The 22,346-nt window shown below is 39.0% G+C and overlaps 2 protein-coding genes across 6 annotated transcripts; both read left to right on the plus strand.

Annotated features, from left to right (window-relative positions):
• The first annotated feature begins 1,396 nt into the window (after positions 1–1,396).
• Positions 1,397–15,305, plus strand: LOC124309548 (uncharacterized). Of its 3 annotated transcripts, none has more exons than XM_046773256.1 (8): positions 1,397–1,688; positions 7,158–7,292; positions 9,420–9,541; positions 11,689–11,991; positions 13,208–13,438; positions 13,525–13,868; positions 14,220–14,403; positions 14,484–15,305. In XM_046773256.1, exons 1-8 carry the CDS (start codon positions 1,649–1,651, stop codon positions 14,736–14,738), a joined length of 1,614 nt encoding a protein of 537 aa, XP_046629212.1. In that variant the 5' UTR covers positions 1,397–1,648; the 3' UTR covers positions 14,739–15,305. The 3 variants fall into 3 exon arrangements, with proteins under 3 accessions (XP_046629212.1, XP_046629213.1, XP_046629214.1); XM_046773257.1 differs by having other exon boundaries at positions 14,223–14,403; XM_046773258.1 differs by lacking the exon at positions 7,158–7,292 and having other exon boundaries at positions 1,398–1,688.
• A 4,287-nt stretch (positions 15,306–19,592) lies between these two features.
• Positions 19,593–21,965, plus strand: LOC124308614 (15-hydroxyprostaglandin dehydrogenase [NAD(+)]-like). 3 transcript variants are annotated; one of them, XM_046771464.1, is made up of 8 exons: positions 19,627–19,747; positions 19,975–20,038; positions 20,122–20,216; positions 20,374–20,500; positions 20,596–20,702; positions 20,986–21,159; positions 21,258–21,412; positions 21,737–21,965. In XM_046771464.1, the coding sequence occupies exons 3-8, from the start codon at positions 20,124–20,126 to the stop codon at positions 21,870–21,872; spliced, it is 792 nt and encodes a 263-aa protein (XP_046627420.1). In that variant the 5' UTR covers positions 19,627–19,747; positions 19,975–20,038; positions 20,122–20,123; the 3' UTR covers positions 21,873–21,965. The 3 variants fall into 3 exon arrangements, with proteins under 3 accessions (XP_046627421.1, XP_046627419.1, XP_046627420.1); XM_046771463.1 differs by lacking the exon at positions 19,975–20,038 and having other exon boundaries at positions 19,594–19,747; XM_046771465.1 differs by lacking the exons at positions 19,975–20,038; positions 20,986–21,159 and having other exon boundaries at positions 19,593–19,747.
• Positions 21,966–22,346: the final 381 nt, after the last annotated feature.

A 22,346-nucleotide genomic window follows, 5' to 3' on the forward strand; every position in this document is an offset into this window, starting at 1 on the left:
AGACTGAAACGAGTGGTTTCAAATTAATTAAACACATTAATGCGAAATTCTAGCTTAATTGAAACAGCATTTGAACGACTTTATCAGAGTGTTCGTAAAATTGCTCGATTATTTCCATATTTTAGTCATTCTAAAAACGATGATGAAATTTTTTCTTTGATATCTCGCTACCACAAATTTTCAATCGGTTACGAATAAATGTCACGAGAGAAATTTGTAGCCATGCATGCCATACCTACGTAGGCCTTAATTATTTTTAACATTCACATGTACCACATTGATCTGTAGTTTCTACAATTCTGCATTGGTGACTCTAACGATACCCATCTTGCTAGAATTTTCTGATAGCTATAAAAATTGAAATTTTTCTCATTGTACGAAAAAGTGATAGCTGTCAGTGATATTTTCATTCAAATTCGTATAATTTTCGCATAATCTGGGTGAATAAAGCCAGTTTTGGTAACTTTGGTTGTACTGCAAAGTCTATAAATAATTAGCGGGGTTAAAAATGTAGACAAATCAGAAAACAGTATTTTTCCGATCTAGAATCTTCGAAAATGCGATAATCTATTTTTAAAATTCCGATCATTCTGTACTTCGACTTTCTATACATATTTTGAAATCCTGTGAAACAAATTTTAGCGTCTGTGAAAATTCAATCGTTGGGGGGGGGGGGGGGGGGGGGGATGATTAGTAGTCTAAATTCAGAATGTTGACCAGATTTGGCCACCAGCTTGAATTTATTGTTCAAGTCAGCGTACATGGATCGTAGATTAAAAGTTGTTACGACAAAAGTTGTAGTGATTTAAATTTTCTACAAGTTTATTTTCGGACAAGTTGGTCAACGGTTGAAAACGGGCGAGTTGAATGACAAAAACATATTACAATTTCAATCCAAGATGGCGTCCGAAGTTACAGCAGAATCTGATTCAAATAATGGATTTAGACTACCGATGTTATTTCACAAAAATAAATTTCAATTTCAATCCAAGATGGCGTCCGAAGTTACCGCAAAATCTGATTGAAATAATGGATTTAGATTACCAATGAACCATCCACCCCCAAGGATTAGAAAAAGAAATTGCGGTTTCGAAAAATTGCAATTCCAAACGGAGATTCCGGCTGGACCAGTACGAATAATTCGCATATGTCGAGTCGGTGCATCGCAATGTGAAAAATTCCGGTTTCCGGGCTTCGGCGTCTCTCGATACGTCTTTCGATCGTCTGCATTGACCCGGCGGGGGGGAAATACGCGTTTTAAATCGTAGTACCGTTACCACAGGCGAAGGGGCTTCGCGTGCCGAGTGGGTCAGTAGCACCAATGGAGAATGACCATCGGGCCCCCGAGGGATTGCTGGTGGGGCCTGTTGCCCGTGATGCCCTTCCTTGGGGTCCGTGCCACATTAGTAGCCGCGTGTTCGAGCCCAGAATAGCACGTACGGATCCACCGATGCAGATGCACGTTTCTCGTCGGTGATTAATAATATCGATTCGAGAGAACATTTGCACGTTGGTTCCGCGAACGAGATTCCGTTGCGTTGCGAATACGTACGTGAACGTAGCGTTTGTCAATTTCGCGCCGAAAGATAATCTCATTTTGGAAAACTGATCCTTGAGTGCGACGATTATCGTGATACTGGATTAAGAGATGAAGATCGCAACCACTTTGTTCCTGTTCGTCGTCGTTGGTATGTGAGAAATTTTAATTTTCTTCGTTCACCTCCAGATTAATATCTTGGTCTTGAAAATTCTTTTTATTATTTGCAAATCTTTTTCACGCCAATAATCGGTAATACTTCGGTTATCCAGAATGATTAGTCGCGAGATGCTTTCATCGATTTCGATCGTTTTTCATTCGATGTCAAGAGCAATTTAAGATAAATACAAAAATGAAAAAAAAATCTACACACACGTGTCAAGTAAGAGAATAAAAAAAGTTTTCTCACGTTGTTAGAAAGCTCAAATTTGTCAATACCTGATTTCTTAAATCACACGTATGTCGAAACCGTCTTATTACCAATTCGACTCGAAAAAGTCTGGATACCATAAAAAAACGTGAATCCTTGCCATCATGTTTCATCTAATTTCAACGTCTAATAAATCCTCACAATTAATTGCCACACAAAATCTCTGAGATGTGTTCGACTGTTCGTGAGATTTACGAAAAAGTATACGAGCCTGTTTAATTCATTGAAAATTATTGTAGATATGAATAATTAAAATCTTACACCATGCACGTATTCCTCCATGGAGATTAGCATTGGAATTGGCATTTTGACCAAATATCATTAATCTATATAATATTAAAAATACAAATCTCCAGACATATTAGCTGTGGTATTTCCAATGTGCACCTGTAACGTTGCTGGGTTATTTTATAACATAACGCAACATGCATTCTTCATATATAATGGTTATTCTGTGCTACACACATACTTGTACTGACTCTTCTGCTCCAGGACTTTGAATTTTATACCTACGTGACTTGCGACTCTCTGTACCGGTCATTGATTGTCACTCAATGATCTTTCACCTTTCTAGCACTAACAAATTTTTTTATATACATTGTGTGTATAAGAAAAAAACAAAAAACATGCGTCAGGGCGAAAGGTTTCTGTTAATTACAATGAGGCCTGTGTTTTCCTTCATTTTTTCTGTCTCTCTCTCTCTCACTCTCTCTCTCTCTCTCTCTCTCTAGCACTTAATAATAATTCTCTCGGTGGATCAAGTACCTTATGGCATCAGCGATGAATATGTAAATACGCATTCTTATCACACGCACGGTAAAATTAATTAGTTATTAAAACGATGAATTTCGTGGATCGAAACTCATGCGAGGAACTAGAAATTCTACGATAAATAAAGGAGGTCGATAATCGTAACGAGTGCGTCGATTGTCATGCGAATATGTTATTTTATTTATCAATAATAAAAAAAAAAAAAGAAACGTATCAAAACGATACTCATACAGACAGTGTAAACGATTCTGATTTTACTCTAAAGTTTTCACTTCGCGAATAACGTGCATTATTATAATTTCCGCTCAATCACATGTCAAAAATACGTATCCGATCCTACGTGCGTATAGAAAAGTGAGGAAACGAAAGTCGCTCCACGATACGTGTAATAATATATGCCGGTATAATAATGGAGGAGAGAATGATGTTAATAACGGGGATATATTATCTTAGACGTGAACTTTGCGGGGTAGAAACGAAAGGTTCACATTTGCATGCAAGCGTCTTTAATGACCGGAGTGAAATTTTCACTTGCAGAATAAACCTTTTCTCCATACGCGGTAGAGAAAACACGCCGGATCGCGATCGATCGATCGTATCTAATTACGAAAATTTTTATTGGTTAATTTTTTTTTTCCTTGCTCATTCTTTTTCCTACGTGGTCAATAATTACATTAAACTGTACAACCAGCCGTCTGCAAATCACGTCGTGCAAAACGATTCAGCAACTCGGACCGTAAAGTCCTGTAATTTAAACTGTCCAATCTTCATTGTGATTTCGATCGTAGAATTGGGCCAGTATTTTTTACCACGCGGTGTGACATATTCGACTGTATATACGTACAACTTTCTAGTACGGCAATTCATAGGTTTGTGACCCTCTTGTTTGACTTCTTAAATTCCACGCCATTCCTCCGGTATGCTAATGAAATTCATCGACGAACTGTTTAATCTTCAAATCTTCGCCGTTCTCTCTTTTACTTCTGGATAGCCTGCTTTGAGTATCCATCTTTGGATAAATATATAAATATCGGTCCGAATCGTTGTTCGCGGCCAGGTTTTAGCGTAATTTGCGCATTTCTGCAGAGTATGGCGGAAATTTCATCGGTTGGATAAAAAATAAATGAAAAAAAAAAGGTTTTTGGCTGCTACCGGATTTCTGCCTTATTACGCCGATTTGAAAAATTTTATCCGTGTCAGTGGGCCGTGTAAAAGTGATGCGTGTATAATACAGTAGTGCATGAATTAATAAGCCACGTTTCGTTCTGTAGGTATAATCTTCGTAATTCGGATAAACGATGATCGTTATTAATCGTGAGATCGTTAAAAACAGAGCCTTGATACATCTTACACATATACATATATTTACATGCATAGTCAATGCCAAGGCCGAACTCTAAGCGTCTGCATTCCAAAGTGTATAATAACAGTGTCTCGCTCATTGCGCTAGACACACTTACCTCCCATTGTTAACTAAGACTTAGATACAATCCGAGATAGAATCCCTTCTCAATTACGCTAGTCTCGTTTTGCACGAGCTGCAGAACCGGTTTTCACACAACCGGAAAACGGGCCTCGTTATACCGAAACAAAATTCGTTGCGCCTGTATCGTATGGACAGAAAAAATTTTGAATGACGGTAAATTTGTTTTCCAAAATGTTATCGAAACTTACTGTTGGTAAAAGAATTTATTCCATTCGCTCGACAGAGTTTTGTTATTCGAACAGACACGAAATTTGGAAATCACGATCAGAGTGAAAAAACTTAATCATCGCTCCAAGAAATAGTAATTATTAACGTAACATTGTCAGATTATATATCAAGGGTATGTAGCGCTTCTACCCTTACCAACCGAGCACACCGACCTTTTTCTTCCTCTATTAAATAAACAAACGAAGGGAAAGGGTTGAAATTTCGACACGACACATCGCTCAGTTTTAGCGAAATTCAGGAAAGTTACTCACATCCCGAAAATCGAGCGAATCTTTTATTTACGAAATCATTGTAATTCCCAGTTCTCATTTAACGTCCTCAATATTTTACGAAAACATTCTCACGACGGTTCGTTTTACCCCTCATTCTTTCCGGAATTGCTCTAAATATCTCGGCTATGCAATTTTTGGCAAATGTGGGAATAGTAACGCGTGTCAAAATACCAAAAATTTTTTTTACAATTTTCGTGACACGAGCAACTTTCCTAAACTCCGCTGACAGTGAGAAGTAGCGATGCAACGTCGATATTTGGACCATTTCCGTTCATTTGTTAATTTAATATAGAAAGAAAAATAGTTAGTTTCCTCGGTCGGTAAGGGTAGTATTACCGCATACCCTTAACGCCGATACACTGGTTGAAAATACCGAAATGCAACATATTACGAAACTAAGAGGCAACAATTACCGCAGACACGAGTCTCGCCGGTATTTTCGTAACGGGTTTGGGTGAAATTTTGTCCGTCCTCCTCGTCGAAGAGGGTTAACAGCAAATCGCAACTGGCGCGCACCTATTTGAATATGGAATAGCAAATAGAGGGATCTACCTGTTCGTTTGTTCATCTATTTAGTCAGCCAAGAGGTGTTCGCGAAGTAGGTTAGTGGGCCATACCGCATGATCGGTCAGTGCTGGTGGGCCGTGCAGGCCCCTTTTGCTGCACCGTGTCCGTAGGTATAATCCAGTCTCGAATAAAATTCCCCAAGATATCCTTATGCGTTCTAAACAAGTTCTACATTCGTCTCTCTCTCTCTCTCTCTCTATCTCTTTCCCTCTCTATGACGCATCATCGTCAGTGCACCGAGAAGAAGTCGGTTTTTCGTCTCCTTTCGTCCTTTCAACTTTTGGTTGACGGAGGATAAAAAAAGAATATTTCTTTCCCATTTCAAAAAAAAAAAAAAAGACCAACAAGAAACACTAATTTCCTTGCAGAAAATATTATCATTAATATCATTTCAAAGGCAAGACTTGTAAGACATTATTTTTGCCAGAGTTAAAAGCGTGAAAAATGTTATAATTTTTTTTCTTTCTTTTGACTCCGTATTTGTTAATTTCATTTTGTTAATTTTCTTTTTTTCTATAATTCTTCTATAATTTTCTATACATTTTTGAAACGAATATAAGGCGGAACGGAAGTCGATAGGAGATTATACGTATACTATATATGTGTATTTATATACCCGGATCCTTCCGATAAATTTGGGTCGAGCCGTGAATCAGTTGGCAAAAAGATTTCTCTGCGTGATATTTCGCGAGCTTCTTGGAATTTAAAGATCGAACCGCGTCCGGTTCCCTGATTTTTAATAAAGAAACTGAAACTGCCGAGCGATTACTGATCCGGGTTGTCAGTCTCGGTTTAGATTTAATTACAACACGAACGATGTATATTAGAAACGAGTAGGTATTCAATATATTTTAGACACTATGGATATATCTGCGATAATCGTGCGAAGTAATTAGAAAGTTCTGATTTTCTTACCGTTATTTATCGATGTTACGATTTAATTTATAGTCATGTTGCATTTTTTATCGTACATATTCCACTGTATATGGGGTTGATCAAATGAACGTGAACAAGGTTTGACCCCGACCCACACCGAATTGGTCGTCGATTTATTTTCTACTTCTACTTCATCGAATGTACGTTTTATAATTATTTCACATTTTTCCCACCTGCCGTTTAGGAGAAGGTATTTTAGAACTCGAAAACTGTGCATTTGGAAAAAAGTTGCAAGGGGCAAAAATTGTGCTTTTTTGTTTTTTGAATTAGTCAAAAATAAACAACAGACATATTCACTAAACGTTTCAAATTTTTCGATAACGTAGCTTATGGGAGAAAGCGATTTTTGTGCGTTTACCGTTGAAAAAATTATTTTCAACCGATTCAAAATAAAATAAAATAAACACAAATATGCACAGTTTTCGAATCACGGAAGATGAGATCTGAAACTACTTACTTCTGAACGTCAGGTGGAAAAAATCTGAAAAAATTAGAAAATGTACATTCGGTGAAGTAGAAGTAGAAAATAAATTGGCAAGAAATTCGGTCGGGGTCGAAACGTGTTCACGTTCATTTGGACGACCCCGTATATGCGGTACGTAATGTATAAATAGACGCCGCGTGCGTATGCGATCTTTTAATTGATTCAACTTGAATTTTTCAAAAGTTGAACTTACAAGAAAGAGAGAGAGAGAGAGAAAAAGTTGCGAGGCAGGGCTTTTTAGAACCGGGAAAGAGAGAGTAATGAATACTATTACAGCAAGTGCGAATGAGAGAAGAGAAAATTAAGGGAAACAGAGAAAATAACCAAACAATTGTCGAAGACGATAGAGTTTTTTGAACCGAAATCACAGTACATATGATACAATTGACAGATTGAAATAGTGTGACGCTGTACGCTTAAAGATGGTATTTCCGGTTTGGTTCTAGGGTGTACGTGGCGGGAGACCTTAGCGACTTGCGTACTGGAGTCCGATTTTGGCTTCAAGCTAAACTGCGCCTTCAAAAAATCCGGCCTATTTCGGGTCCGAAATCTTGGAGGTGTCAAAGGTTTCGTAGGTCTTGGTGAGTCCTTTGCCCAGCTCCTTTTTCCTCCGCGGTTCTTGCCAAATCACGTGACCTTGAAAAATAAAGCACGCGGATCGCAGTTTTCTTTCCCAATACCGGCTCACTGAAAATTTCGCAATCAATCGCGGAATATTTAAACATACACACGAATCCTGACGCAACAACCGCTCTCCGTATTATAATGAAAATGTAAATAACAATTTTTATTATACACTTGAACCTGATCTAATTTTCATAAGAAATCCGGCGTTCGTTTTGCAGGATAGTTGGTTAATTATAGTTTAATGTGTAACTAGTTGGAATGTTTTTTTTTTTTTTTTGCTTCTTGCCCGCAAGGTATCATTTACGGTGGCCTCGAATTAAACATTTCGGTTAGATCGCGATACAGCCGCGTTTCCTCGTAATGATAAATCGTCGTTTCTATTATATGATCCGCGTTTCAAACGTTCTCGTTGCCACGCAGAAAATTTTGTAATAATTCAAACACCTGTCGCAGGTTGTACAAATCGAGGTGTCGTCTAAACGACGCTAAGATTGATATCGCACGGTGAATTTATACCGCGGCTTTATACTCAATTTGACGTATTAGTTATGGAAGATTGCTGAAACGTGTACAAACATATTACACGTACGTCGTATAAGGATATAAAATATCATAATATCTTAATGCGAACTCTGAAAAGTTAGTTTGCATAACGATGTACGAAGATACGTGGCCGATTACAAACCGGGATTGGGAAATTTAATCCTCTCCACAAAAACGAGCGAATCGAGTATTTACCTTTTATACCCGATCCAGCCGATTGTTCAGGCTTAACAGTAATTAGAATTGAGAAATATTATCATCGTTCACAGTTGGCTTAACACACTTTCTTGTCAACACACCTCTCTGAACATATTCTTCATCTATGCAAATTCTCTGGCTATGGGATTACAGCTCTCAACGTACCTACTTTTTGACTTTCTTCTTTTAAACAATTACCGTTATTTCGTTACTCGAGGTGTATGAGAAAAAATTCAAATAAAAAATCATCATATTAAAATTACAAATTTCTTCTTATTGTTAGTTTCGACGAAGTATCGTTAGTAAAATAATAAAACAAATCATTAGGCTGCATCGAGTCGCGTGTCGATGATTGCTGTTTATGCAATAATACGTATACCATTTTGAATCGCGTTAGACGGCAACACCTTTGCCTGTCAGATCCTTTACTTATTACAATTTCTATCCTGATTTAAAAATATTCTGTAAACGAATCGACGTTGTCAGTTTCTCTGACATCCTCCCCCCCCCCCCCCCCCCCCCCTTTTTTTTACCCTCTTTTTACTTCTCAATATCTCTGCTCTCAGTTTGCAAACGCGCTTCGATAGTGGTTTTTTTTTTTTTTCATTCACCTTTTTCCCTCATCTACATAATTGTTCTATCTATATCCATAATATACAGCGACCGCAGTTGCAGATATATTAACAAGCTGCAGCAGCATGTCGCGATCGATCGTCCTTAACATACATTTTTTTTTTTTTTTTTTATTTTGTCTCCTTGCTCAATTCTCTCTCCTCCTTTTTCCAACCGTCTTTCTAAGCGCGCTTGTAAAGCGTTCGATTCATAATCGATTGAGCAAGAAAATTTATGAACTTACACCTTGCGCCGTTATGCAATTGCTGAAGAAAACCTCGGTGATTGACTGAGGTAAGGATATAACGATGCAATATAAATGCACATTACAATTATCACAACCACGCGAATGACCGCACGGCATTTAATACAGCGATCCGCGTTTGTAGATTTTTTCTTTATCTTTTTTTCTTATCTCGTCGACTTTCGTATTACGGATGCGGTGAATTATCTTGAAGGCAATCTTTATTCTCAGATCTCCGCACGTCGCCACTTAGCGAAAATGTTTAATTTCGTTGACGGGCGATATTGAGAATTATGATAATAGCAATAATCGTTGAATGATTGAAATTAACGAATAACCGTAAACGGTGAACGAAAATGGAAATTGAGAGAAACCATAAAACTGTCTGAGAATAATTCTGCGGCTTGAATCGAGACTAATTATATTTCTAACCCAGATTTTTTTTTTTTTTTTCTTAACATCGCCTACTTTTATATTATTCCAGGATTCTCGGTAGGAGATGAACTCGGATTTCCCGAATCAATTTCCAATTTGGAAAGCAGCAAGAGGCGAAGCGTTCAAGTGCAGAATCGGGGAAATTCAATTCCCGTAGGAACGTCAAACGCGGTAAGAAATCTTCTCTTACCTCGAATTATTTCGTATATTCTCTAGGCGGAAAGTGTATATTTCACGCGATATACGATTTCAGTGTGTGTAATAATAATACGTCGCTTTTCATATACGAATAAAAAAATCATCAGAATAATTAGTGTAAAAAGAAACGTGTAAATTCCGATCTAATATACCATACTAATATACACATGAATTTGCGATAGCGAAGCATCTTCGCTGCAGTTTTTTACCAACATGCGTGCAGCGTTTATATAATTATAAATTGAATGTTGTTTTTCTTTTCTTGTTTTTTTCCATAAATTGCGACGTCCTTGCGGTAACTGGTGCGTGAACTTTTCCCTGCACATTTATTTATCACGCGCACTTAAGCACTTAAGTGTGGTAAATATCGTACATATGGTGGATAAAATCGAGGCGTTTCAATAAACTTTCGATAAATTAATTATTCTACTATGCGCAAGTTGCTTCATCGTTGTATTCCACATATTCCATGTATTCATGCGTGCGTTAACTATAACAGACCGTGTACAATTAACTTAGGAATAAACTGAACGTTGTTGTTCGATTACTGTTCGATCATTGGACGGCGAGAAATAATAATTTCGGTTCGTCTTTGTTGAGCAATCTTTAGATCTATGTGTAAAGATCGTGGATCAATCCCACGTAAACAGGCTCTGACTTTTATATTGTAACAACATGTAGCTGATTTCATTTACGATCCGAAAGGCAGTGCAAGGTCGGAGACTTCAATCTACATTGTAGCTTTCTTCTGTAAGCCAGTTTTAGAGTCAAGATATATGCGATTACAGCGTGTGGGAAAAATCGCGCAATAGTCTGTCGATTTCTTTGCTCTTGAAATTGTCTACCGAATTATTGAACCAAAAAATCACAACTCGGTTAATGACTAATTAATGAACGACCGAATGACTAATTAATTATCATTTCAGAGAAACGGAAATTACTTCTTCGTTGCAATTCGCTGCTAAACCAGTTGAAAATTTTCAAACTCTGGGTATGAAAAGCGATACCTACCTCTTACGTAAAATATCTTATTTTGCACATTTACATTCTCGAATTGTTAATACCTACACTCTGCGCGTAGAAAGTCCTTGCGGTTAAATTCCAACGTACTGATTTTACGCTGGCGACCCGAATTAAAGTGATTTATTCCTCATCGCATCCGCGTGTATCCGTCGTGTGATAAATTGCAGTATTTTTTCCCCTCGCGTTGCATATTTCCGAATGGTAAAAACGAGGTTTAAGGAGTAACACCATTATTTTAGCAGAATGGAAAAAGGAATAGGATTTCTTTTCAGAGGGTTTAATTGACACGTATGGAGGTATGTAGAAAAAAATTTTTATTATCATTTTGATACAAAATAGCGACGACAGAGCCAATCTTTGATATCGCCTTCTTTTAAAACCAATTCTTGGGAGGACAGTTTTTCGTATAATGTAAGAGCTGGAACAAAAAACCAAGAAATATTCAAATCTATTTATAATCAAATTTTGTAGAAATGAAGCACTGTTAAAAGACGGAGTCAATTTTTGATCAAAAAATAAGCAGTAAATTTAGATTAAATAAAAAAAAAAAAAAAAAGGCTACGCACTTTCATAGATAATGTAATTGTCAAGCTACTGTCAAAATTTGAAATCGATCCGCGCAACCGTGTTCAAGTGTAAGTGTTTTCAAAATTTTCCTTTCACCGCAGGACTAACTGGGCATTGTTTTTAGCAAAAAAAAAAAAGTTGGACCTTCCAAAATCCTGTTACCTCTTGACGAAAAACGAGACTCCGCATCGCGATCGTTTTACGGTGAATTAAGCAACGCTAACCGGTGAGGTGTAAAAATTACGCGGTAAATTATACGTGTAAGGTGTACGTAAGCAAGAAATACGGTAATTCTAATACGGTACGTTCTAATCGTCGACCGCTCAATCCTTTCACCAAATCCCGACACTCGGTATGTTTGATGCTCGTTGCAACGATCATGGACACATACGTTAATAATTGATTACAGCAGAGCGGACTGGGTCAGTCGTAATTTCCGCTTACATATTCACCTATTACGTCGATTACGCAACAGATAAAAATCTACTCGTTCGTTGATTTGGGAATTAAAGAGAAACGACGTTTTCCAGCGGATGCCGCAAAATCCGCGCGCCGTTCCGCCCTTCAAACCTTTACCACCCGGCGGGGTTCGGCCGATGGCTCAGCAAACGGAACGTCAGAGATTGGTGGTCCAGCAGAATGCAACAGCACTTAGAACGGTCGCTGCTCCTTCCTTCGCCGCTATGCAGGATGAGAACTCGAAGCTACAACAGCGAACGCAGCAAGAGGCGTTCGCCCTTCAGATGCTGAAGCAGCAGCAAACGCAACAGCAACAAGCCCTCAGGCAACAGCAACAGCAGCAAATGATCGTCGCGCAGAACAAGAGGATCCAGGTGGGTGAATTTGATTGTCACAGATCTGAAATTTCATCTTCGACGATAATTGGGGCGATTCGAGTAATGAGCTGTAACGATAAAACAGGTTCAGGTCATTCGGAAAAACTATATGAAAATTTTACACTGTAATAGTTGGCTGATGTAGGGAATTCAAAGCGCGTGCTCAAAGCCAACGCGCCGTATGCTCGAGAATGATAAAAAATTTTCTTTAAAAGGTGATGTTGACAATGCATTAATTGCTCAGTAATAATATAACGTTTGTCGCGTGCATTTAAGAAGAAAGATAATGTATAATTTATTCAATGCTCAATGAATAATGTATTCACGATCCACCGAACATGGCAATGTGCATTAATAATCAATATTCAATAAAGTAGGAATGAATTGATCAGGATGTCATGTCACCACTAATGGAATTTCTGCCATTTCTAGGCGATGTGTCGATTTTCCAAGAAACTTTTCGTGCAGCGTTAAAAAACGGTAACAAACAGGACAAAACAAGCAAACGTTACCGATCGTTGTCGCTAAAAAATGCGTTGGCTAATACTGGAATTGACCCCTTCGAGACGTTTCGGAATCCCATGGGATAACTTTTTCTTTCGGCACTTGCCGCCCCCTCTGGGGGGAAAATACATCATGGAATTACAAGTCTTGCGACGTTCTCTTAATTTTTTTGTTTCGCGACCCCGTTTCACACAATAGAACATCACCGAGCCGTGCATTGTATCATATGTACGACTCTACTTAAAACGTGAATTGACTACGCTGCTTAACTCCTATGACCTAGCGCAATTTGCCTGATGCATGTTGTACGCCTAGTTTTATACCCGATACGTTCGTACTCGCGTCCAACATTCCACGCCGACAGTTTCTCTCATTTCAATCATAATAACCAAGCATGCAGTTCCTTCGGCATGCTTTGCGACGCATTCACGCTGACTTGTGCAACGACTCTTCGTTGCTCTTCGCGGTTCTGCATAATATTACACGAGTACCATACATGCACGCGAATTCAGGAATTTCTGCATATATCACAGTCACTACCGCGTATTGTTCCTGGCTAATTACTGCCGTCTGGCTTTCGCTCGTGAGCTCCATTATCCGAATTATCTGCAATCTACCGAAGCTCATCGCGCCGGGACTCGCTAATCCTGTTTCATACAAACCAAGCTACCGTTGACCATAATTTAAATAAAAAAAAAATATACTTCAGGCTGATTCATCTCCCGCGGCATCGCCAGCCAGAGTTCCTGAGATAATAATGGCTCAATCCGCACCGTCAGGAATTACTCGAAACACGGAAACTGTTCAAGCTTACAGTAACGGTCTTCCACCGTTCGTCGCCATGCCGCAATCTTCTTCTCAGCTCACAGACAGGATCAGCCACAGTCCCACTCTGCTCGAGGACTCGATGAACGAAGTTCCAAAGGACGATTTTTACCAGGTTATACATGATCGTTTTTTAAGCATGATATCTTGGTCTGCCCGTGTGGAGGAAACTCGCTTCACGAAGCTGATCGTGTCTTTCAGATTCCCATACCATCGGACGAGGCCGTTTCTTCGGTGAATCAGTTGACTCTTCGATCCATATCTCCGGCAGCTGTTAACCAGGGTTTGCAACCAGCTCAGCAGGAGTACGGCAATCAATATAACGCCCAGCCTCCGATCGTCTCCCCGTCTGCATTGGCGTCGTTCCAAGGAATGGAACCATCTCTGAAAGCCTTGGCTGAGGCGAGCAACGTCACTTTGGAGGCTTTGGAAACTGCCATTTTACTCAGGCAGCAACAGTTGATGCGAAAGCATGAGGAACCAACGACTAGCACCACCACCAGCACTACCACCACCACTACTACGACGCCGAGTCCCATTAGAAAGTTAGTGTTTGATCTATTGTCAGGTCGTCATTTGATTTAGTCGAGGGTTTGATCACGCGTGAAATCTAGTCTACACTTTTCCGGAAGTCTGGAGAAATTTTTTTTACATCTTTCGAAATCTTTGAAATTTTTCTTTTAAAAATACCTTTGAGATCCCGTGAAGTCTCTTGTAATCTTTTGAATACCTCTGAAATCTTTTGAAATCCCTGGTAATTTGTTAATTTGTTAATGTTGTAATTTAACCTTGAATCCAGGCTGCACGTCAAATCGACGAATGATTAACTCTTCGAATTTAGTTGTATTACGTTGTTTTCCTTGTATTGTGGTGATGATTTATCCGACTTTCTTCAGCAGGTACAGTCTGGCCGCACCTAGCAAGGTGATGAATGCTCCCCGCGAGTATTACCCTATCGGATACGACAAAAACTTCGACGATAATTTCGCAAGCCGCGTCGAATTGCCTGATACCAGCTTTTACTGTGGCGATCAGAAACATTTCCCAGGACTTTACGCCGATGAGGATCTTGGATGCATGGTAATCAAGTGATTGCGTATTTTCTATCCACTTTTTGTATTCATTTTAAATACACTAAACTCTTCTATTTTCTTTCCCAGGTATTCCACGTCTGCGCACTTACCGACGATGGACTTATCATGAAGAGTTTCTTGTGTCCCGAGTCGACGCTTTTCGACCAAACGGTTCTCAAGTGCAATTGGTGGTTCTACGTCGATTGCAAATCTTCGAAAAAGTTGTACGACAGTAACATTCCGATAAGCAAAAGTTATCAGCTTATGAAAGCTCTCGCCTTTTTCTCAGCCTACAAAAATCACGACAATGGGACCTCAAGCTCGACCAATGAGAGCTTGTGATTAAAGTTCGCGAGTTCGGCTAGGATATATGTTGTATGTAGGGATGTAAAGGAGTTGATGTTGATTGATGAGAGGCGTTAATTTCGAAGATTTTTCACAAGCCCTTTTAATCCTCATCTGTAAACACACTCCTCTAGTGATTCTATAGTTTTGTGAAAAGCACAAAGTGGACAATATGGTTCGAAACATGGAATAAGGCTGTAGTATTAGATGAATGATCGAAATAATTTGAGTAATAATCTGAAAACATACCTGTGAAAATTGTGAATAATCTCGTACACAGATGTGTGCAATTCCGAGCGATTTACGGTTGATAATGAGACTAGCTACCGAGTGTGTCTACGAACGATCTATTACATAATTTATTTCATGATTGTAACTACGATATTTGCCTTTACAAATGGAAATGTAAATAATTTATTTTCATAAATAGCATTAATCAGTAGATGTAAGATATTCATTGGCGTATCAGTAATGTAATTGTAAATAGTATAAAGTAGTTTACTTAATCATGCATTGGAAAAGAGCTGAATACTCTAAGAAATTAATAAATCAAATATTCGTAAAGTTCTGTCGTTTATCATCGTAGTATTGACGATATTTTTTCCAAAGAATTACCAGGGCAAGCCAAACGATGCAAAAGCTGCAGTGCCACGGTGATTGCCAGCATTTCAATTGGGTTGAGCTAACAAGAGTTCAGATCGACGCCTAGTAAATTTTTGTCATGAAATCGATTTGCGGAAACCATTAGGGATGATCTAGATCCTTCGGTAACCAAGGAACGAACGGACGGATCAACAGCTCAGTGGATGCGAGGATATTTCTTCAGTTTTTTTTATCAGAACATTCAGATCTTTAAGCGAACCATTTTGTTCCGAAAAATTACGTCGATGAATTCGTCTGAATGAATTCGTCCGAGTATTTTTTCAAAACGTAAAATTTTGAACTTATAAAATTTGATTGGATTGACCTTGTGTGTTTTACATGGTAAGAATTTTCTTTTCAACGTCGATTCCGGCGACACTGTCAGGACGAATTAGACCCTCGGGAACTCAGAAAACGCAGCGAAAAGAGCGTGTGACCAACAGGAGAGAAATGGCGAGCGAAAAAGCACCTGCTGAAAAATGCCGAAAACACAGGTTCCCGTTTTTTGGCTGTAACTTTTGATTCGTTGATCGCAGCGCACTGGGACTGCGCCCAATCGATTTCTCTCGCAAAATTACGTGAGAATAGTGCCACAATTATATGATTCAAGCGCTTTTCAAAATTGCGAAAATTTTCGCCAAAAATGCAAAGGGGTTAGCCTTACTTTTTCCTCATTTTTCGACCAAAAATTTTGGGTCTCAGATTCGTTTCTCATGACGCTTGGCCGACTAATTGGACCCTCAGGAACTCAGAAAACGCAGCGAAAAGAGCGTGAGACTAACAGGAGAGAAATGGCGAGCGAAAAAGCACCTGCTGAAAAATGCCGAAAACACAGGTTCCCGTTTTTTGGCTGTAACTTTTGATTCGTTGATCGCAGCGCACTGGGACTGCGCCCAATCGATTTCTCTCGCAAAATTACGTGGAAATAGCGCCACAGTTATATGATTTAAGCGCTTTTCAAAATCGCGAAAATTTTCGCCAAAAATGCAAAGGGGTTAGCCTTACTTTTTCCTCATTCTTCGACCAAAAATTTTGGGTCTCAGATTCGTTTCTTATGACCCTTGGCCGACTAATTGGACCCTCAGGAACACAGAAAACGCAGCGAAAAGAGCGTGAGACCAACAGGAGAGAAATGGCGAGCGAAAAAGCACCTGCTGAAAAATGCCGAAAACACAGGTTCCCGTTTTTTGGCTGTAACTTTTGATTCGTTGATCGCAGCGCACTGGGACTGCGCCCAATCGATTTCTCTCGCAAAATTACGTGGGAACAGTGCCACAATTATATGATTCAAGCGCTTTTCAAAATTGCGAAAATTTTCGCCAAAAATGCAAAGGGGTTAGCCTTACTTTTTCCTCATTTTTCGACCAAAAATTTTGGGTCTCAGATTCGTTTCTTATGACCCTTGGCCGACTAATTGGACCCTCAGGAACTCAGAAAACGCAGCGAAAAGAGCGTGAGACCAACAGGAGAGAAATGGCGAGCGAAAAAGCACCTGCTGAAAAATGCCGAAAACACAGGTTCCCGTTTTTTGGCTGTAACTTTTGATTCGTTGATCGCAGCGCACTGGGACTGCGCCCAATCGATTTCTCTCGCAAAATTACGTGGAAATAGCGCCACAGTTATATGATTTAAGCGCTTTTCAAAATCGCGAAAATTTTCGCCAAAAATGCAAAGGGGTTAGCCTTACTTTTTCCTCATTCTTCGACCAAAAATTTTGGGTCTCAGATTCGTTTCTTATGACCCTTGGCCGACTAATTGGACCCTCAGGAACACAGAAAACGCAGCGAAAAGAGCGTGAGACCAACAGGAGAGAAATGGCGAGCGAAAAAGCACCTGCTGAAAAATGCCGAAAACACAGGTTCCCGTTTTTTGGCTGTAACTTTTGATTCGTTGATCGCAGCGCACTGGGACTGCGCCCAATCGATTTCTCTCGCAAAATTACGTGGGAACAGTGCCACAATTATATGATTCAAGCGCTTTTCAAAATTGCGAAAATTTTCGCCAAAAATGCAAAGGGGTTAGCCTTACTTTTTCCTCATTTTTCGACCAAAAATTTTGGGTCTCAGATTCGTTTCTTATGACCCTTGGCCGACTAATTGGACCCTCAGGAACTCAGAAAACGCAGCGAAAAGAGCGTGAGACCAACAGGAGAGAAATGGCGAGCGAAAAAGCACCTGCTGAAAAATGCCGAAAACACAGGTTCCCGTTTTTTGGCTGTAACTTTTGATTCGTTGATCGCAGCGCACTGGGACTGCGCCCAATCGATTTCTCTCGCAAAATTACGTGAGAATAGTGCCACAATTATATGATTCAAGCGCTTTTCAAAATTGCGAAAATTTTCGCCAAAAATGCAAAGGGGTTAGCCTTACTTTTTCCTCATTTTTCGACCAAAAATTTTGGGTCTCAGATTCGTTTCTCATGACGCTTGGCCGACTAATTGGACCCTCAGGAACTCAGAAAACGCAGCGAAAAGAGCGTGAGACCAACAGGAGACAAATGGCGAGCGAAAAAGCATCTGCTGAAAAATGCCGAAAACACAGGTTCCCGTTTTTTGGCTGTAACTTTTGATTCGTTGATCGCAGCGCACTGGGACTGCGCCCAATCGATTCCTCTCGCAAAATTACGTGGGAACAGTGCCACAATTATATGATTCAAGCGCTTTTCAAAATCGCGAAAATTTTCGCCAAAAATGCAAAGGGGTTAGCCTTACTTTTTCCTCATTTTTCGACCAAAAATTTTGGGCCTCAGATTCGTTTCTTATGACCCTTGGCCGACTAATTGGACCCTCAGGAACTCAGAAAACGCAGCGAAAAGAGCGTGAGACCAACAGGAGAGAAATGGCGAGCGAAAAAGCACCTGCTGAAAAATGCCGAAAACACAGGTTCCCGTTTTTTGGCTGTAACTTTTGATTCGTTGATCGCAGCGCACTGGGACTGCGCCCAATCGATTTCTCTCGCAAAATTACGTGAGAATAGTGCCACAATTATATGATTCAAGCGCTTTTCAAAATTGCGAAAATTTTCGCCAAAAATGCAAAGGGGTTAGCCTTACTTTTTCCTCATTTTTCGACCAAAAATTTTGGGTCTCAGATTCGTTTCTCATGACGCTTGGCCGACTAATTGGACCCTCAGGAACTCAGAAAACGCAGCGAAAAGAGCGTGAGACCAACAGGAGACAAATGGCGAGCGAAAAAGCATCTGCTGAAAAATGCCGAAAACACAGGTTCCCGTTTTTTGGCTGTAACTTTTGATTCGTTGATCGCAGCGCACTGGGACTGCGCCCAATCGATTCCTCTCGCAAAATTACGTGGGAACAGTGCCACAATTATATGATTCAAGCGCTTTTCAAAATCGCGAAAATTTTCGCCAAAAATGCAAAGGGGTTAGCCTTACTTTTTCCTCATTTTTCGACCAAAAATTTTGGGTCTCAGATTTGTTTCTTATGACCCTTGGCCGACTAATTGGACCCTCAGGAACTTAGAAAACGCAGTGAAAAGAGCGTGAGACCAACATGAGCGAAACGGTGAGTCAAATTCTTCGTTTTTCGGCTGTAACTTTTGATACGATGATCGCAGCGTATTCGGAGTGCGTTTAATCTATTTCTATTGCAAAATTACGTCGGAATAGTGAACGAAAAGATTTATTCCATCACTCTACAAAAATTACGAAAATTTTCGCCAAAATTGCAAAGGGGTCAGTCGTTCGCGACAAAAGTAATGAGAGCAACGACTCATCATTTTATTGCAGGTGAACAATATTGTTCAATTCTATTGACACAATCACACACTCTGAATGTCAGAACAAAATCATAAATACACTAACCACGAAGACAAGCCAAATATCAAAATGCGCCATAATAATTTCCATAATTACGAACGACAAAACTACACAGTTTGCCCAATTTGTACTTTTACAGATTTGCATGCATTAGGTGATCATTTTTTCAATAACCGAATTGCGATTCTTCATATTGTCCATATGATGATTCGAAATTCAATCGTCAATGCAGTCCTTTTCACTATGAGAATGCAAAAATTGATACGTGTTATTATGAAGAGTAGAGATCGAGGAGTACTCGTTCACAGTAATCTGCAAACTCTGTCATAGATTACGTTGAATGTTCCACATAAATGTTTACAATACGAAACAGAGATCCACGGAGCTGGGGTGAAGAGGTCAACTGATATTTCCAAGCCGAGTATTGCGCATGTGTAAAACACAAGCGTACTCAGCGTTGCTTCAAAGCAATTATGTATCATATTTTTGGGAGACAACTCTCTGAATATAAATTAAAGGCAATTCTGACAGAGTACGCTTGAAAAATTCGGACAGCATTTACATCCAAACGGATATAGAGAAAAAGGAGTAAGTAATCGCAGATAATGCAATAAGTAGATTTATTCAGCTAAAATTATAAATTGGTAATAAATGTTTTCTGACGAATTATAGCTTTGACTATTTTTATCTTCGAAAATGACACACTCGTCGTCTATTGCTAAATTATGTTATTGCTAGTAGTTGCATTATTGGCTCTACCTATCATATTATTTTTAATGGAATAAAAAGTAATCGTTAATGTATAATAATTCGAGTGTATCATCCGTTATACGTGACGCAATGTCGAACCCACGAATTTATACGGAGATTGCAACAGAAGTAAGTGAATATAGCGATACGTACGTTTGATAAACATCGATATCATGTGATAAATAATTATATGACGCACGTTAATTTCTCAGGAATGCAGATAAAAAATAAAATTGTATTGCTGACCGGAGGAGCGAACGGGATAGGATTTGCCTATGCTAGAGAACTTTTGCGAAATGGTGCTGGTGTGAGTTTAATAATTGTATATGTTACAATGTTTTTCAAGATTATATTACAATTATCACAATAATAAAGTATAATACAATATCTGCCGACAATTTAGCAACAGCGCAGAGTCCCATGAATGATTAATTTAATTATACGGTAAAATTTTCGGGATACAGCGCATAGCTATTCTGGATGTAAAAGATTCGAGCGGCAAAGAAGCGGCGAGTAAATTGAACAAGGAATTCGGACAGGGGCACGTCATCTTTATTTTCTGCGACGTGTCAAAGCCGCAGGAATTAGAAGGTGGGTAAAATATTCAACAGTAAAATCTGCGATCAAATTGACTTTTATTTTCTGGAATAAATAAATTTTCACAATTTCATATGCAATATGCGAAGCTGGATTCGCAGAGACGATCAAGCAGTTTGGTGGACTCGATATTCTGATAAACAATGCTGGAATTATGGATGACGTACGATGGGAGCTCATGATAGCCACAAACGTAGTAAGTACACACAAGAGACATGATTCGTTGGGGGTTAAAGTGTTAAAAACATATGTGATCGAACAATACATTTAGTTGAAAAATGTATTGAAAAATACGTGAAATTTTTATCGTGTTTTGAGAGTAACCGTGTAGATTTTAGAAACATAGAAACAATTCTTGTGTCGAGTAAAGCATGCACAAAAGTGATTAGAAATAGAGCTTGCAATAACTTAAAATAGGTAAAAGAAAGTATGGGAGTTTTATTATAAGGATAAACAAATTTGGGATTTAATGGTAACAGAATGCTGTGGTCCGCGGAACGTTGCTGGGTTTGCAATACATGGGAAAAGACAAAGGAGGCAAGGGTGGTGTCATTATTAACATCGCGTCCATATTGGGCTCGGTACCGTCGAAATACTTTCCAATTTACACAGGAACGAAGTACGCCGTGATAGGATTGAGTCAGTCTTTCGCGGTAAGATTCAACAGGAAGAATAAGAGAGCTTTTAAGCAAGGTGTAAGTGATCGCAGGTACGGCGAGCCTTGAATTGTGTTGCTTCAAATCTGTTGCAGATGCCATACCATTACGAGAAAACAGGCGTTCGAATATTGACATTGTGTCCGGGTCTCACAGATACCGAATCACTCAGGAAATCTCAGGAAAGAATGTTGGACATCATCGATGTCGAAGAACTTGTCGGAGACAGCAGCAATTTAACTTCCCAAAAGTTTGTATAATTGGGGCGGGGTTGAAGTTCCGAATTTGAAACGTACCGAAAGCGTCTGATTCCGAATTATTTGGTGGCGAAACTTGAAGGGATGGAATCAAATTTTAATCTTTTTTCTCTATTTTTTTTTTTAGATTTTTAAATTTTCTCATTTTTGCACTTTTCGAATTTTGACTCGTCGGAGTTACGTCCTTTCGACATTTCGTCCGTTCGGAATTTCAACCCAGCCCCGCATAATTTATTTAACGATTTTCGTATATCAGGGAAGCTCTTGCTAACAATCATCAACAATTCATTAACATACGATCATGTTTTATTCTTCAGGGTTGACAGCGTCGCACACGGTTTGGTGTACATGATACGATCGGCCCAAAACAGCACGGTTTGGGTAGCTGAAAACGGAGAACCCGTTTACCAAATCATGATTCCCGATCGTTTACTCACCAAAGTTTCAGCCTGAAGATAATTCGAATAATGATTATTATCTGTCTGTAATGAAAAATTTGAAGATGTTAATAATAATAATAATAAAAAAAAAAAAGTTTTCAACGTCGTCAACGTCAATTCAAATGTAATTATTAAAACACGATAGGATAGGTGCAGATTTTCATAATACACAGTTTGTGATTCGTTTTTTTTTCTCTTTATTCCTTTTTCTCTCTTACAAGTTTCGAAAAGAAGATTGTAAGAAGGTTCTGCGAGTGATTGAATCGAGTTCCAAAGTAGAAGAAAGAATAACAAAAGAAAGGCAATTAATTAATCTGTAGATTTAACGAGATTATTATTATATCTCATTACTCATTATACGGCATCCAGAATCACAACATCCACTTTACAAAAGAACATTCATTGTCGGTGGAAAAAAAGAATCCGCAAAATTAAAGAAATATTACTTAGGGTATAAATGAATCCGTAATGAAACTTAGAAATAAAC

This window comes from Neodiprion virginianus, chromosome 7, assembly GCF_021901495.1.
Source record: "Neodiprion virginianus isolate iyNeoVirg1 chromosome 7, iyNeoVirg1.1, whole genome shotgun sequence".
Lineage (NCBI taxonomy): Eukaryota > Metazoa > Arthropoda > Insecta > Hymenoptera > Diprionidae > Neodiprion > Neodiprion virginianus.

Coding starts and splice junctions, on each gene's coding strand:
- LOC124308614 (XM_046771463.1), top strand. CDS start 20,124: ATGCAGATAAAAAATAAAATTGTATTGCTGACCGGAGGAGCGAACGGG. Junction 20,501..20,595: donor AAAGCCGCAGGAATTAGAAG/GTGGGTAAAATA, acceptor CAATATGCGAAG/CTGGATTCGCAGAGACGATC. Junction 21,160..21,257: donor GATTGAGTCAGTCTTTCGCG/GTAAGATTCAAC, acceptor AATCTGTTGCAG/ATGCCATACCATTACGAGAA.
- LOC124309548 (XM_046773256.1), top strand. CDS start 1,649: ATGAAGATCGCAACCACTTTGTTCCTGTTCGTCGTCGTTG. Junction 11,992..13,207: donor CGCAGAACAAGAGGATCCAG/GTGGGTGAATTT, acceptor AATATACTTCAG/GCTGATTCATCTCCCGCGGC. Junction 13,439..13,524: donor CAAAGGACGATTTTTACCAG/GTTATACATGAT, acceptor CGTGTCTTTCAG/ATTCCCATACCATCGGACGA.